Below are 16,898 nucleotides of genomic sequence, written 5' to 3'. Positions count from 1 at the left end.
TGAGACAGGCAAGTTACTAAACTGAAAAATACAATCTCTTAACAGCTATCAGAATCCAAGAACCTATAAAAACATAAATTCACTCCTTGTCAAAATATTCAGAACTTGAAGTAATGGCAAAGGTAACAAAGAAACAACAGTTCACAGCTTTCAGTCAGAATTTCCATGCTGCAAAAATGCCATTGAGCTAAAAACTTGCATTTACCATAGACTTGTCTTTCCAACCTGTAAATGCTAGTTTGTATTTACCATTGCATGTTTGTTTATGACAAGCATAGAATGGCAACACTGCAGTTATTTGTTCATAATAACACAATTTTGAAACTTACAGTATCTCCTGGTGACCCTTTTGCTCCCGGTTGACCTGGCGGTCCAATTTCACCCTGTATTTTTTACATAAAGAGAAAAATTCTATGACTAATGTATGCATACTTAACATTTTTTAATATATTCTTTAACTATGCAGATTTAATTCATTAAGATTGTTTCTTAATGTATTAGGAAATTAGCATGGTTCCTTTTAAACTATTCATTCTTTCTGGAGTAGTTAAAGTAAAACCTAATAAGAGATTTTTAAACATGCCATGAATTGTCTCCATTCTTTTGCAGCATGATTTGATGTTATAAATCCCCACTAGGAAAACTCTTCTCTAAGCCTGAACCCTTAGTTTGGAATGAGTACATACAGTATAGGTTTTAACTGTGTTTTGAACAACTAATAGTACCTTTTGTCCTTTTGCTCCTTGATTTCCAGGAATTCCAGGAATTCCCTGAGAAAGAAAAAGAAAACCTTTTAAATATAGGGAATAATTTCACCAGAAATTTTTTAGCATTTGCCTAAAATATTTGGGTTCAAAATATGGGGAGGGACAAACAAAACAAAACAACATAACAAAACAAACAACAAAAATACAAAAAAAAAAAAAAAGCCAACAAAAACAAAAATAAAAAAAATCCCTCAAAGGACCAAAAACACATAGGAGAAAGAGCTTCAGCTGGAAACATGCAGACTACTCTAGAGATACAGTGAAACACCAATGTTGAATTGTTCCCCACTGCTTTTGTTGCAGTAGCCCATGTCTACTGCTCAGCAGGCTCATATGCTCTTGCTTGCCCCAAAACCCTGACTGACACATGGAAAGGAACCACTTTACATTATCCATAAGATTTCCCACATAAATTAAAGCAAAAGCCCTGGTCAACAGGACCATCAGCATCACAGATCATATTATCTAAAATACAGTGACTTTAAAGAGACAGATGCAGTTTTACTTGATGCATACTAGCTTCCACCTTCATAAATACTTGAAGATCTCTGCCATTTCCTCAACATCATGCTCATTCAGCTCTACAGTACATCTCACATTTTTCTAGCAGTGATAATTTCATTGAATGTGATTCAGGTTAAAAGAGACCTCTCTGTATGCTTAATGCAGAAGTCTATATTCAGTTAGTTGATTTTTTCTCTCAAGTAAAAACTATTAATTCAAATTTTTCGGACAGACAATGTCCTACTTGTACCATAACTAATCTGCAGCAAGAATTTGGCTTACAGGCTTTACATTTTAATCTAATATTAAAAATAACATGTTGCAGTGAAGACAAGACAACTGTTCTAGACACCACTGAAACAAATATATTCTATAGGAAAACATAACATGAATGTAACAGCCATAACCTAATAGTTTTCATATGAATTACATCTTTGCAAAAGGTAGTCCCATTGTTTTGCAGTTTACACCCACTTTTAGTAAATAATGACCCCACAAAGTAGAAACAGTTCATTGGTCAATGGCATATGAGTTAACAATTACATCCTGAGCATTTTACAGACCACCAAAAATCTGATGTACCTATCATTAAAGGAAGAGATCAAATAAGGCAATAAAAATAACTTGAAAATAATGCCTCATACTGAGACTTCCAATCACATAATGTTATATAAGTCTTCGTAACTTTTGTCCATAAAAACCTTCTTAGATCTTTTACACAAATAAAGAGATGGGAAATAGGGCATGTTTGTCACCACATTTAGGAATTTCCAGACCCATCGGTGAGTTCTGAATATAATTATTTAATATAATTATAATATTTAATAATGTAGGGGTTTTTTTCTGTAGCTGTAAAATATAAAACCAAATTACAAGTGTCTGTACCTGTAATATAAACCAGAATTTAATATATGCTAAAAACATCCCACTAGGCAGCAGCCCTCTTATCCTGAATCTAACAGAGACTTCCAGTTACATTTCTGGGTAATTTAGAGGGCTCAGAGAAGACAGTTCTACACACTTATCCAACACAACAAATGATTTACCATGATATGAGCATGCCTAGGAGAAACACAATGTCCTGCTGAGCTGTGTTGATCTTTCTTGGTTAAAATAAATTGCTAGTACACAACATTTAATTTTATATCAGTGACAAAGAAAAACGAAACTCCAAGAACAACAACTGTAAAACTAAGTCATATTTCCTTTCTTTCCCCCCTCTTTTTTTCCCCTTTCTGACTGATTCTGCACTACTGAGGTATGTGGAAATTAGACCCTTATGTCAGTGAGAGGTGGTCTAAACCCTTAAAATTCTCTTATGGTTCATTAACATTTACTCAGCTAAGAATGAATAAATCACTTATGCTGATGTGAGTGATTTTCAGAGTGCATGAGGTAGAGATTTTCAGATACTCTCCACATGTAGACTGGCACAAAAGGAGAATAAAGGGGCTAATTTGGTCATAAAGAGTGAGTACTTCCCACGAGTTATTTTTCTGTGTAGCTTCTATGGTTAAGTAATTACAAGGACTAATTTCTGTAGAATCAGCTCCAGAATACCTAAAAAATTAAAAATTATTGTCTTTTGATCATCTGTCCCAATCTATTACTTCCATTTACATGGATTATCTCTGATTATGCCAATTAGAATTATTGGCACTTTCTCTTGAAGACAAGGTTAAAAGGTAGTTTAGATATCAAGAGTTTCTTACCTAACTTCTAAATCAAAAGCCAAATCAAGCTTTGGAAATGTGTCTTGTTCCCAAAGAGAGATTTCATTCACAATACAAATCCTTAGAATCTGAGCATCTTTTTTTCTTTTTTTTTTTTTAGTTTCATAGACATTTTGAATAGGAAGTTATATTTAATAAGATGACATAACATTAAGCTGTCAAAGAAACCTTATTTTAATTATCAAAAAATGCATTCTAACTTTAAAATATGAGGCAAAGCAATTAGTTTTACTCTATTAGTAAGACAAAAAAAAATATTTTTTTGAAGAGTATATTGCAACTAAAATTATAACAAATGCCTGTGTTTAATCAAAACTTAATATGAAACACATTTATCATGCAATTTTTCTGCCACTAAGGGAAAAACAATGTTTGGAACTGCTACAAATGGGAAAACTGCCACCCACTGGGAGTATTAGAATCAATGCTGTGGAATAGTTCATGACTCACTGGCCTATAGAAAAATAAACCCTGCCTTTGGGGATGTCCTTTGCAAAGCTATCGAGCACATTTTGTTTATATAAAATATGAAAAGGAGTTGTAATTCCAAAGTTTCTTTTTCCTTGCCTTTACAGAAAATGTATGTTAAATGGTTTGTGTATATCACATATGCAGTTATAATAGCAATAGAAAGTAGCATTACATTTCTAGCCAGAATATCTGAAAATCAAACAATCTACTGTCCTTTACTGATTTCTATCCTTGTGTGAGTTGGAGAATTTCTATACTTTGAATTGGTTAATGTGTTCCCCTTTTTCTTTTACATCAAACTTCATGAAAGGTTTATTCAGTATTTCTTCATACTTAAAAATTAAGTTAATTGCAAGTACTGCCTCAGTTCTTCCAACATCATCAATCTGACTTCATCAATTACCTTCACTTCATTCCAATGCCTGCCTCCTCTTTTTGAAATTTTCCATTAAATGAGAAGTCTTTCCTTACCCCATAAAAGCCTGTAATATTATTCATTATTTTAGCCTTTATCACCAAGTGCAATAATCACATGAAATGTAAAGCCAGCAAGATAGTCGAGCAAATCTAATTCTTTGGTTTAAAGTCATGTTTATTCTAAAAATTCTCAACTGCAGTTTTATCACACACAGCTGAGTTTGTGCCTAAAAATTAATGTCACTGTGTACCTGTCTGGCAGCTAACTAAGATTTTTGGAGATTGGGTAAGGACTGCTGTCCTTACTCTTTACTCAGCCTCTGTTACTTGTTTAATCATTTATCTTCTACTTTATTTCAACTATGTGTACCCAGAAGTCTGTCAGCTTTCTAAGGCCCGGTTAGGCCTGGGGAGGCTTTGCAGGGTAACCCCAGGACCTAAAGTGACACTTGAATGCCATGTAGATAATTGAAATCATCTCTAGTGTCACTGATGGTGCTGTGGGGTAGCAGACCTACCCTTTGAAAAAGATGTCACTCTGCTCTAAAAGCTGTGTAGTGCCTGCCAGATGCTGCAGCTGTCCTCACACAACTCCAGTGGCTCTTGGTGGCCATGCCCAGGCAGCCAAATCCCACACAGCTCGATATCTCCTTCTGTCTCAGTATCACATTGCCAAATGAAGCTCATCTCATATGCAACCAAATCCCTGGATGCAGCCTTCCTCAGCTGCAGCCTGCACAGCTGGGACTTCAGAACACACATTAATTTGTTTCTATTGTGATGATGAACCTCAATTATGACAGTTACTATATTTTGTATAAATATTCTATTTTATTCCAGTTTCAACAATTTAAATAAATCTTCCACTCTTTGATAATATCTGGCAGATAGAATGGATTTAACTGTAATAGAATGGAACTCTAAGAACTGAACTGTAAGAGGAAAATGTTTTCACAATCCCTGGAAAAATTTTCCTGTAGTTTTCATTAATCATGAGGTGTCTATTTTTGTTTTGGATTATACTAAACAGATGGACTTTCTTCCATGCAGCCCCACAAAAAAATCCTTTAAGGAAATTGCCTGGGGCCTCATATACAGTTTAACTAGGTGTAAGCATTTTTACTTAAGACACAAGCTACATTTCTCAAAATATTTCCTGCTTTTTGCAGTTAGTACCAGGATTATTTGCATCTCCCTCATGGTTAATTTTATGCTTGAAAACAGCAGAAGAAACCACACAGAAGACCTTTCTTAAGAACAAAACAAAACCTATTTTAGTCTTAAAAGGAGTACATATTAGGTAATTTTTATTCCTTATTTTCTGCTAATGTCTTTAATATTCCCTAATTCTTCAGTGTCTTGTAGGACAAGATACCCTGTTATGGAAAGTAGGAAGTTCTAGGCTACAGGTAGCGTATCCATAATCATAACATTTTATCTCTTCTCTGGAAGATGTGAAATTATAGAGTATTTCCAAAAGCTATTTTGTTAAGAGCAAACTGCTTTGCAGTCAATTCCCCAGGTAGATGTAGAGAACTTTAGTATATTTGCCTTTATTATCTTATTTAAGATGATTTTTCTAGCATATATGAGTTCTCTGATTTATGTTTCAATCAAATGGTTCCTTCCAGTCTGAAAAATCTGCAATGCTGAGATGACCCTAAAGGGTCTTACATAAATTACAGCAATAGAACAAGATACACAAAAGATATCTATCTATCCACATGTTCCCATGATCCCTCTAAACACCTGGAAAACTCAAATCTTCATGTATTACTGATCCTTATTTGAAAAAGCCTACTTGATGATACATGAGAGATTTACTGGAGACCCGCAAAAAATACAAGTCAACCCATAATTTGGAAGAAAGTACAGCAATCAAAACACTTTTTAAAAGATTATAGCAAATCCATGATAATCCTAATAGAATGAAAGAGACAAACCAAATTTGGATGATGTATAAAACTGGATAAGAAATTCAATTAAGCAGAATCTGCTACTACTGAGTAGTTGCAATTGATGAAAGAAAAAATAAAAGGGCTACATACAAAGAAGCATTCCCACAGATATAATGACTATCCACCAGACCAGCACAGCAGCTTTAAATTAAGTTCAGGAAAGGAAAAAGCATTACCAAGATCTTTGCAGTTATAAGGCCACAGTTTTCAAACACTTTTTTGGCAAATCAGTTATTAGCAATAAAACACACATGTTAAATGTGGAACAGAGTGACCCCTATTGCATTGCCAACACCACGGACCTTGGAAAACTATAATCTAAAAGCTGGAAATAGTGATAGAAAATGAAAACTATATATATCTTGTCAGTGGCTGAAACTGGTGTTACTCTTGTTTCTTGTAAAGAACCCTCAAAAGAATATGAACATCAGACTTGCCAAATCTTCATGGATCCAAAGATGGGCAGACAAAATTGAACTCCCAGCCGTGCAGGTGACACCATGATACCCTCCCTCTGCCTATCATGGTAGCACTGGCCTCAGGGATTGTGATAACCAACATCCCATCTGTCAGAAATCCTACAAACATCTAAATGCTGACAAACTGACCCATGTTTGACACCTAATCACACTGATACTCAAACAGTTACAAGCCTTCAAAATGGTTTAAAATTTCTCCACCACTTCAATTACAGGGAAACATTTATAAGGGTCACAGCACTTGAGCACTTAGACACAGTGAGACAGGGCAGGCTGAAGCCAGCCAAGCCTCCCCGAAGGGCACTGACTGCTGCCCTGCTCCTTACATCCACCACATAAGCAAAGAGTAGTCCTTATAGGTCATACTGATGCAGTTGGATAGAGTTTTCAGCCACATCTCTTTCCCACAGTTAAATTAGCAGGGAGTAAGTTTAACAATAAATCATTCACTCTTTTTTTTCTCTCTTTTTTTTTCTTTTAATATGGCGGATTCTGCAAAATTGGTCACAGAATGCAGCAGAAGAAAGCAGTAAAACTGTGTTCCAAAAGGGATTGTAAAATTCCTACAGAATTGGTCCATTGCTGGCTATTAAGCAGGATGGGCCAGCCTGCATTTTTGGCTAAGAAAGTCCCAAAGCTCTGACAGAGAGAATCTGGCAGTAAATAACAGGTTAAAAAAAAAAAAGCCAAAAAACTCCTCTATGTTCCTATCCATTCCCAGAGAAAAAGTTCTGTGATAATTCCTTTAGTCCAAGTCTGTTTGGCAGCTGTTACCTGTTTAAGAAATAGCTAATAAAAATTGGAACAAAGGCTGGGACAAAACCCTTCCAGAGCACAAAGAAAGAAAATCACACCTTGTGATCACTCAGCAATCATAAAGGCTAAATTTAATTAATAAAACTAACTACTAAAGCAAAAAATAATTTGCACAATAACAGGCAAAGGTTGCTTCTTAAAATGGTTTAATAATATTAGGAGAAATATTAGTTAAATCGTGCAAATGGATTTAAATTCACTCTTATGGATCATGGTGTTTTGATTTGCTTTGTTTTGTTTTGTAATGGATCAGAAGCCAGACTCTATTCTGATAAAACTTTCCATAGCTTCAATTCGTAGTAATTTTAGTATGGAAGGATTAAAAAACCAAAACACTTTTATGTGCCACATTTCCCCAAATTTTCTAGCACTATATTTTCTTGAGTGTCTGAGACTTGAGCATCAGTTTCTCAATTTCACATTTAAAGCTATTTGTGGACTAGAATAATGCAGTGTAATTGATCAAGAAGGTCACACAGAAGAAACACAACAAGTAACTGATTACTTTGACAGCCCAACTACCACTTGAACATAAAAGTAACAAAGCAGTCCTGCTACAAATTGTTTGTTTTTCTCTTGTGTATTTTTTGCAGGGATTCAATTAAAATCAATTAATCCAAATATCTAAACTGTCTAAGACAAAACAAAAATGATCCCTTCTATTTGAGACACGTATTTAGTAATGAGTTAAATGCAGATATCAGTTTCACTGTAGAAAAAAAATCATATGAAAGAAATAGACTAAGTATAGACTTACACTTGACTATATGAGTTGAAATGAAAACCATTCTGGGTAATGCTCAGAATGCAGACTGCAGATTTGATGCCAGACTCAGCACTTAGAGCTAGATACAGCTAGAGTGCTTTGAATCACCACCCTGACCACAGCTCTCAAGGAGGCTGTAACTCAGACCTTCTGAGGACTCAGGTACAACAATTTTTTTCTCTAGCTTCTCCCATGTTGAAGAAGAAGGATGACTAGCTGGAAAACTGGCTACCCTGTTACTACTCTGTTGAAACTGGATCAGAGGAATGAAAGTCAAACATCCTTTTGGTAAACCTCTTTCTATTTGTGGTTAAGTAACTTACTATAAACATGTTGCAAAGCATAGAAGAGAACAGCAATGTGCCAATGAAATTAACCAAAATAATAAATATTTATGTCTGCTACATTCTAACTGAGTATCTTCTTCTTCATTCAAACTCTACTCTCTGTGTCTGGTTTCTAAGTATAGCAATTAGCTGGGGGAAGTTTCTGCTTGGTCTTCAGAATCACTGGAAATTCCAGCAGATATTTATCTAAGTCATAAAATGTTAACAAGAAAATTGCATGGCAAGAATAAAAGGAAATGTTGTTCTTTTTAAAGAATAATCAGCAAATGTGAAACAATGATTACTTGAAGTATAAACCAGGCACTTACAGGTCAGATGCCAGTCCAATACACAACATATACCAGTCCAAACATTCTCTTCAAGCCTTTTCTCTTCAGAAAAGCCTTTCTTAGCTGAATGAAATTAGCACATGCATTCAGGAATGCTCTAAATATTACTACTGACATCAGGTGACCCAAAAGAATGCAAATGAGTTCTTCTTTAAATATCACATCAAAGGAAGTGAATGTTGAGCACTTCAGGTATGTTTATTTTATTCCGTTGTACTATTTAACTTCCAAGATCTTTACTAGTTATTTTCAGCAGGTTGAAACAACCAGTTAACCAGTTACAGGTACACACACACACACACACACACACACACACACATTTTATTGCTTTAATTCTTTAATTTAAGCCAAATCAACAACCCCACTTTTAGCTGATACTTGAGAATAAAGAAATTTCTGATAAAGAACACAGGATCAATTCACAGTTTTGTGGATTTGTCCATTCAACTTTTCAAAAATCTACATTTCATCAAGTCCAGTGATTTTTTAGAATGTCTTTTTCTCAGTCCAAGAAATAGTACATTAAGTAATATACTTGAAATGTATCAGTACATCATTTAATTAAAGCAACAAAAACAATTCACCAGAAATGGTTTTAAATGGTTTTGAACGACAATCTCTTGTGGTAAACTGATGTTTTCCCACTTAAAACACATTGTCATATTACATATCTATAATGTTAAAATGCAAAAAAAACCCAACAATTTCTATAGAAAAACCCACTGCAATACTAATACCAAGAAAATTTAGTTTCTGGTACTGAGAAAAAAGGTAGCGATGTTTCTAAGCACGCACATATCGCAGTCTCTGCAATTTCCTAAATGCACAAGCATTTAAATAGGCAAACATTTATTCATATTTTTGGGGAATATTACCATGAGAGAGTACATTGCAATGAATACATCTATACCACCAAATTGTTTTCACTCTTAGTTTCAACCCAGATCCCTAGACTCCCTCAAAGCCAAGCTGAAAACGTGACAGCTAAAGGCTCAACCTAGACATCATCATTCCCTCAGGGGAAAAAACTCAGGTGGAACAACATAAGCTTATAAGAATAAGCTTATGCCAAAGCACTTCATCTGGCAATGAAAGTTCACTTTCTAGTACAGATAACTATTGAGCCTAAAGTCTCTATGTGAGAATTTCTAAAAACACCCCTAATTATTTCAATGCATAGAAGAAATCGGACTCTTCAGAAGGGCCTGTGGGTTTCTGTATAAACAGGTCTAGTTCATTGGAATCACTCATGGAATACAAATAAATCATCACTACCACTAATTTTGTGCTTAGAAGTCAGTTACTGCACTCTTTAACAAAGCTGCACCTCCAAGTGCTCACTGCAGGACAATTCTTTCAGAATCACACTGGCTTAACACTCTTTTTCAGTTTATAAAATATTAACAAATTAAGAGAAATGATAAGCACTTCTTTATTAGAACACAGCTCATCAAGTCAGTAGAAATATTTTAAATAGTTATAACACATTTCCTAGAGGTATTTCTATTTCTATGTTCATAAAACATAAGCAATAGGGGAGGAATGCTAATGTCTAACCTCTATCAACATATAAATTAGTAAAAAGTGCCAGGGTAGCCATAAAAAGGACTATAGCATACAAGCAGAAAACAGGGTACTTTGAGTACCATTTACAACTACTTATAGCATATGCCATTCATGTCCACAATGGGTTTACAGCTAGAGCTCCTTTCATATTTCCTTACAACTTTAAAGAATTTCCCTTTGTTAACATTGCATTTATAAAACAGTCTTAGATGTTAGCAGGAATGCCACCTCTTCTCTACATGATTTTCCCAAATTTTCAAATTTAAAATGGCATTAGCTGAACAAAATATAATAAAAAATAGTTTCCTAAGTCTCTGTAGACAAAAAAAAGGAGAAAAAATATATTATAATTATAGCAAATTAACATATTAACGTAAGTGCACTGTGGGAGGAAATAAATTTAAAAATTAAAAATCATGACAAACAGGCAGAAAGTGTGAATTAGTTGGGACAGAACTGGTAGCTTTACAACTTAGAAAAGCAGGCTTTATTTTCCAAGCTGCAATAGGTCAGTGGGTCCAAGTTTATTACAGCATTTATTGTGGCCACAGTCCACACTGGATTCAATGGGAATCTTTCCACTGATTTAATCCACTGTGGATTAGCAGCTATGCTGTCATGTCGTGTATCATCTTTGTCAACTGGGAATAATGAAGTAACTCAGATTAGCCTGCCTGAAGTTCTGGAAGTTTTAATTACCTGTTTCATTACAGCACTATTCTCATATTCATCTTCTTAACAGCAATTAACTTCCATAATTATCGTATGGAATGAATTTAGTTAAAATAACTTGTCAGTCAGAATGAAGATAACCTAAGTTGGAAATAAAGTCTGCTCAAAATACATACAGCTACCTAGAAATTATATTTGACAGAAAAACCTGCATTCAGTCTAAAAAACATGTTTGGACTTGCAGCACTGTGTAATTAACAAATGATTGCTGGGAGTCTTGTGCAGTCAAAGCTGTCATCTCCCCCTTTCTCAAATGAGAATAAAACTAACATCTGTTATGTAGCTCAAGCACTCAGAAAGTCATCAGCAAGACTCTGCCTACCTCTACAATTTAGATATTAGAAGAAGGAATAAAGAAACAGTATCAAAAAGAACATTCAACTAACAAAACCTACTTGTAAAGAAATAATGATGCATGGCACATGCCTACAAACATCATCACTTTCAGCTGATTATGAATAAAAAAATCATCCCACCTAAATAACAAATTATTTTTTTATTTACAGGTAAAACTGAGAATTTTCAAAAAGAAATAGGTATTCTTTTGAGACCCACAAAATTTGCAGAGAAAATGCTAGTATTTATATCCCTCATGACTGTAATGCTAACACCTTTGAAAAGCAGACCACCAGAGCTCAGGTCTTACTATCAAGGCATCTCAGACTAGTAGAAAAGCATGAATATCAGATCAGAAATGAAAAAAAATTGATAGACTCACACCAACTACTTTGTTGAGTATCCTGACCACTTTTCTCTTGAAAACTGACAGGAAATAATTTCTTTATCGACTACTTACGAAGAGAGTGCTATTTTATAGCAGGGCCTAATTTAAGGTGATATAAAATCTGAAGGAGTATACGGTGCTCTGTGGAGTATTTCCACAAATAATTCAAACAATACATGAACTTTTGAGCACTGGAAATACAACAGGACCTTTATGCTTTAATGTATGAAGAGATTAAAAGTAGAAATTTAATAATCAGACTAGATGGATAAAAAATAATGTAACACTTTCAGAAAAGAATTTTTTCACAAGGCCTACTGTGCAGATACACAATAGAGGTTTTAAGTTTGCTTCTATCCTAAGTACTTCATAACTCAGTATGTAAATGCAAATATAAGATACAAATGTTGAGTAAATGGCATCTTAGTACCTAAAATTGGTACAAATCAACATCAACATCAGGAGCATCAAGAAAAACATTATGTGACATAAAGAGGAAAATATTATTAACAAAAAAAACCCAAACTTTGCCTGCATACTACTATCTTACTAGATAAGGATTCTTCTTTCCTTTTTTCCTGTTTCTATCAATCTCAGCATAGCTATTAAATGCAGCAGAATTACATTAACTTTTTATTTGCTTTCCAAACACACAGGATATCTGGCTATACCAGTTTGTTTTCAGGATTTCTGCATTATGAAGACAGTACAACTTCTGTTGTACTTTGTAGCGTACCTTGAACATGTTTCAAAAAGAATTTTGCTACCATTGCCTAGCATAAAACACACTTTTTTTCAGAGAATGCATTGATCTGGCATTCCTGATGCAATTATAATAGACAAACCAGGGGTATAGATATAACAGTGGGAGTCAGGTCAGAACCTGAAGTCACGCTGTGCTGCTATCGCTGGCACAAATGAGGCCACATCTGAGGTCTTGCGATGTGACCTAAATATTGAGACAAAACTCTGCCATTTTAAGTGTTTGCAGATGTATTTCTGAAAAATATGAGTTCTGGATAGTAAACATGAGCAGTTGCAAATGCTCAGACATATTACTTGTGGCAGGAGAGCATATGCTGGGCCTAGAAGAGTGCTATAAATGTCCTGCCAGCTTTACCCACAAGCACTCACTTCAGGGCTCCCATCTGCATAATTGCAAACACAAGGAGATTCCATGGAAACCCAATTCTGAAAAACCCTACCTATGTTAAAAAGCACAGTCAGGCTGGAATTAGGATCAAATAAATCTTGATTTATTCTATAGACATTTGGTCCCTAAAAACAATGCATTTATCCAAACTGCCTGTCATCAGTAAGATAGATGACTAGCCATTGAACTACTTAAGTGACAGCATGGACTGGTTTTGTCAACAGGAAAATAAGCTTGATTACTACCTTTACCAAATCTTAAATTATTCTGTCCATACTGTCACATGTTATTCTACAGAGTGGGTAGAACTGGGACAGTCTGGTTAACTGAAGTTCCAAATAGTATTACTGAGGGAAACCAAGCACATCTCTTGAAATTATTTATTTATCTTTACAACCTACTTTTTCCATTTGTAACTTTGGGGATTAATAAGAGTAATAATATACCAGAAAGTATTCTGTCCAAAAAATAACCACACATCTCAAAGGCTGGAGGCAATGGGAGTTCAGTTCACCTATGCTCTCCAGTCTAGGCAGTTGCTCCTGAGATGTCTCAACATGTATCCATTTCACAACCATGTTATTTTTATTTGCTAAAGCAAGAATGATCATAAGATGTCTATTTTTTAAATCATCAACTTAACAAATTAAGCCATGTCTAACACTAATATGGCTGAATGAAAGAAATAAGACTGTCTGCATGTTTGTTTGTGTGGGTGGGGTATCCACACAATCTGCTGAGCTGTCCCAGGGCCACAGCTGCATGTGGCTGGTTAATGATATAAAGACATCCAGTATCATCCAAGGCTTGTCTTGTGCTTAGGCAGCCTATTAGGCTGTGCCAGGGATGGCACAGCACAGCTCAATCCCTCTCTTCCACACTAGTGCCCTAACTATAAGGGTGTCCCACCAGAGAAGTTTACACTGAATTCCACAGAAGGGGAGCCTAGAAGAGGCACTTTCACATGATATTTTAAATACACATTGGGGGAACAGCAGAAACAACACAAGCAGTAAGTTGCACAAGATATCACTCACAGTGCCCAAAATCCAGCTCACTTTCCAACAGGTGAAAGCCAATTATCCTCTACTTGAATAGAGGAGCCCATATATGTCACAGCTGAAGATAGCTTTCATTTTCCACAACCCAAACACACATTTCCACAACCCAAACACACATTTTCACCTCAACCTTTCTGCAATGAACTGCAGAAATGCTGCTTTTTGCTCCGCCTCCAGGCTCTAAATCGATGGGAGCGCTGTGTTGGTCATGAAGGATGGTGCTACATCAGCAATAGAGGCAGATGGGCAGGGATGATTCAGTGTCTTACATTCCCTAATGGTGACCTTGAGGCAATCTCGTGGTCAGCATGTAGCCTTACTACTCTTCAGAACCTCCACTGATTATAAATGAAGGATAAAATGCAATTTAGCTTGCTCTATTGGGATTGTTTAAATTTTTTTGTAGTTGTTTACGTTTTGGAAGTCTCCCTCTATAGTGTTTTGCGGTGATTTAAAAAGACTTCTTAGTACTTTTAATGTCTTAAATCTACCACCTCATTTCCCTTTAGAGCAAAATTATGGGACTTCAGTGATGGTTTTACCTTACTGTTTAAAATGTTATATTGTGAATGTTATATTAGATATGTAATTTATGTTAACTTTAAACCAAAATACATTTCAGTAGTAGATACAGTTCATACTTAACAAATGCCATCACACTAGAAAGACAGCTGTTAACGTATTAAATATTTAATTTTCTTTAGGTCAGAAATGCCCTTTCCCTTCCATTTCTTAGATTAATTTTTTAAAAAATCAAAATGACCAACTAACATTTCTTTTGTAAAAATGAAAAGAGGCAAACCAAGGCAAGGGACAATAACAGAACTCACTTTTATCTCAACACATTCGTTAAGGCATACCAACTTACAATAAACCAAAATCCCTTCATTTGTATTTTATCATATTTAATTAACATTCAGTCTTTCTTACATTTGGAGACACCAGAGACTGTAAAAGGTTAAAACACCTCACAGTTATTTGGGGCAGAAAAATAGGAAAAAATAAAGCCAAGGGAGGAATTATGTGTGTTTTTCACTTAAGCCAGACGAGCAGGAAGAAAGTCTCTTGGTCATGATTTCTCAGTGTTTTGCAGTGTAGTCAAAATGTTTGAGAAGGTTTTGGTGATTATATAAAAAATTTAAATTAAAAACTTTCAGAATTTTTCAGCTAGAATAGTTATTTCCAACTCCTCATTATCAAAACTTCGTATCACATTTCAGATCCTGTAACTCAGACTACCTCCCATTACATTCAGTATCACAAAATTTCAGACTGTATAAAGCTGCATCTCTTTATCTTACAATTCTAAATGTAATTCAGAAGGCAATTCATCTGTAAGGCAGTGCTCCATCAACTGAGCTCTGTTTACTGCTCTTGGCCTGCAGAAGAATTGCTGATGGTTTGCTGACAGCTGGCTGTCTCTCAGCACTCAGAGCTGCTATCTTGGCTCATCTGCTTCAAGCAGTCTGCCAGCCTGGAAGGAAGCAAGAAGGAACAAAGGAGGACAAGGAGGAAACAAGGAAGGACAAAGCCTGGCTATCAGATATTAAGGGGAGGTAAAATGAGCTGCCCAAATACTGGGAGAGGAACAATGTCTTTGGAAAGAAGCAAAGCAAAAATGAAGCAGCACAGTCCCCAGCGAAGCGAGAAGCACAGAGATGCAGATAATGTGGTGTAAGAAGATGCATGGAAGTAAAAGGCTACTAAAACTGGGCAAAGGAAAGGCAGTGGCATATAGTGAAAAAATAGACTTTACAAATGTGATTAACAAGTATTTGAAAGAAGATAAACCATGTAATCTTCTAGAAATGAGAGTCAAACCCATCCAGTCTTTCCTCAAGTAAGTAATTATTAATATTTAACTATACCACAACATCAGCAGGACAGAATTCAATAATGAGACAATCTTATACCATAAATCTCTCAGTATATACAACAGCGATATGGTGAAGAATCTTTTCTTTTAGGGCATCTTTGACTTTAAGGGCTTGTTCATTGCTTTTCATTAAATCAAATTTAAAGATGAAGAGAAAAAAAAACCAAAGTATTTTTTAAAAAAATGGACATATCAACCAATTTAAAACAACATTAATTAAACATGAAGCATAATAGCTATTAACTAAAAAAAATAAAATAAAAAAGACAAAACCCAACAAAACGAACAAATCAGTACATAAGGATATGTCAGCAATTTAATCACTTACAGGCTCTCCTTGATGTCCTTCTAGGCCTGGAGATCCAGGCTGCCCAACTTCTCCCTTTAAAATAAAAAAAGTCTTAATAAAACAACTTTATTTGCACAATAAAAATTATTATTTTAAATAGTAAATGATATTTTTAATCTAAGTAAAATTTCAAAGCAATATACATTGAGACTTCACCAAACAAACATCTCTTAACAGTTTAATACACAGCAAGAAGTGTCATCAATCCAACATTCTCTCATGTTGTGTCTGACAGCTGTCAAACAGCTTGCAAAAAGAGATGAGAGAAAATTTTCTGTTCACTCAGAACAGCAATTTCTGGTAGAAAAAATGCATAAAACAATAACAGACTGTTACTGTCTAATTGTTAGCATAAATAATACTATGAAAAATATTTCAAAGTACTTCAGAATACAGCAATACAAAAAATGATCAAATATTTATCAAAGTATGTATGATACTGAAGTACTCAGAAAATCTGAATAATTCCAGAAATAAAAGCACATAAAAAAGGCAAAGATATAGATATAGATGTAGATAGATATATACACATACACATGTATAAAATAATCTGGCACTAATCATAAGACCTGAACTTCAAGGAACAATGGGTAGCATCTGGGTTTCCAGCCATGTTTTTTCCACATTCTTTCCCAAAATTAATATTGTAAAAACCAGGAAAGCTCCTACAGAAATTTCCTTCAAAGACAGCCTGTTTTTTACTGTTCTGAATTTGATTACAGACCCAAAATGAAGCAATATTTTATAGCAAGCAGATGTTGAAGTCAGGCTAACAAAATGTTTGAATGAAAAATATGGCTTCTATTAACTATTGTATTATAAAATTAATAAAAGCTAATGAGAACATCAT

General features: G+C 34.9%; 1 protein-coding gene across 1 annotated transcript in view; it reads right to left on the bottom strand.

Annotated features, from left to right (window-relative positions):
- The window catches only part of COL21A1 (collagen type XXI alpha 1 chain), a 90,543-nt gene that overhangs the window by 19,252 nt on the left and 54,393 nt on the right, over positions 1-16,898 (bottom strand). Inside the window, exons 17-19 of the mRNA XM_054629981.2 lie at positions 16,028-16,081; positions 726-770; positions 330-383 (exon numbers count right to left, since the gene is read on the bottom strand). Of these exons, the coding sequence (XP_054485956.2) occupies positions 330-383; positions 726-770; positions 16,028-16,081 (153 nt within the window). The remainder of the gene's footprint in view (positions 1-329; positions 384-725; positions 771-16,027; positions 16,082-16,898) is intronic.

Source organism: Agelaius phoeniceus, chromosome 3, assembly GCF_051311805.1.
Source record: "Agelaius phoeniceus isolate bAgePho1 chromosome 3, bAgePho1.hap1, whole genome shotgun sequence".
NCBI lineage: Eukaryota > Metazoa > Chordata > Aves > Passeriformes > Icteridae > Agelaius > Agelaius phoeniceus.
The sequence above is the reverse complement of the archived record's forward strand: the minus strand, read 5'-3'. Positions and strand labels throughout refer to the sequence as shown.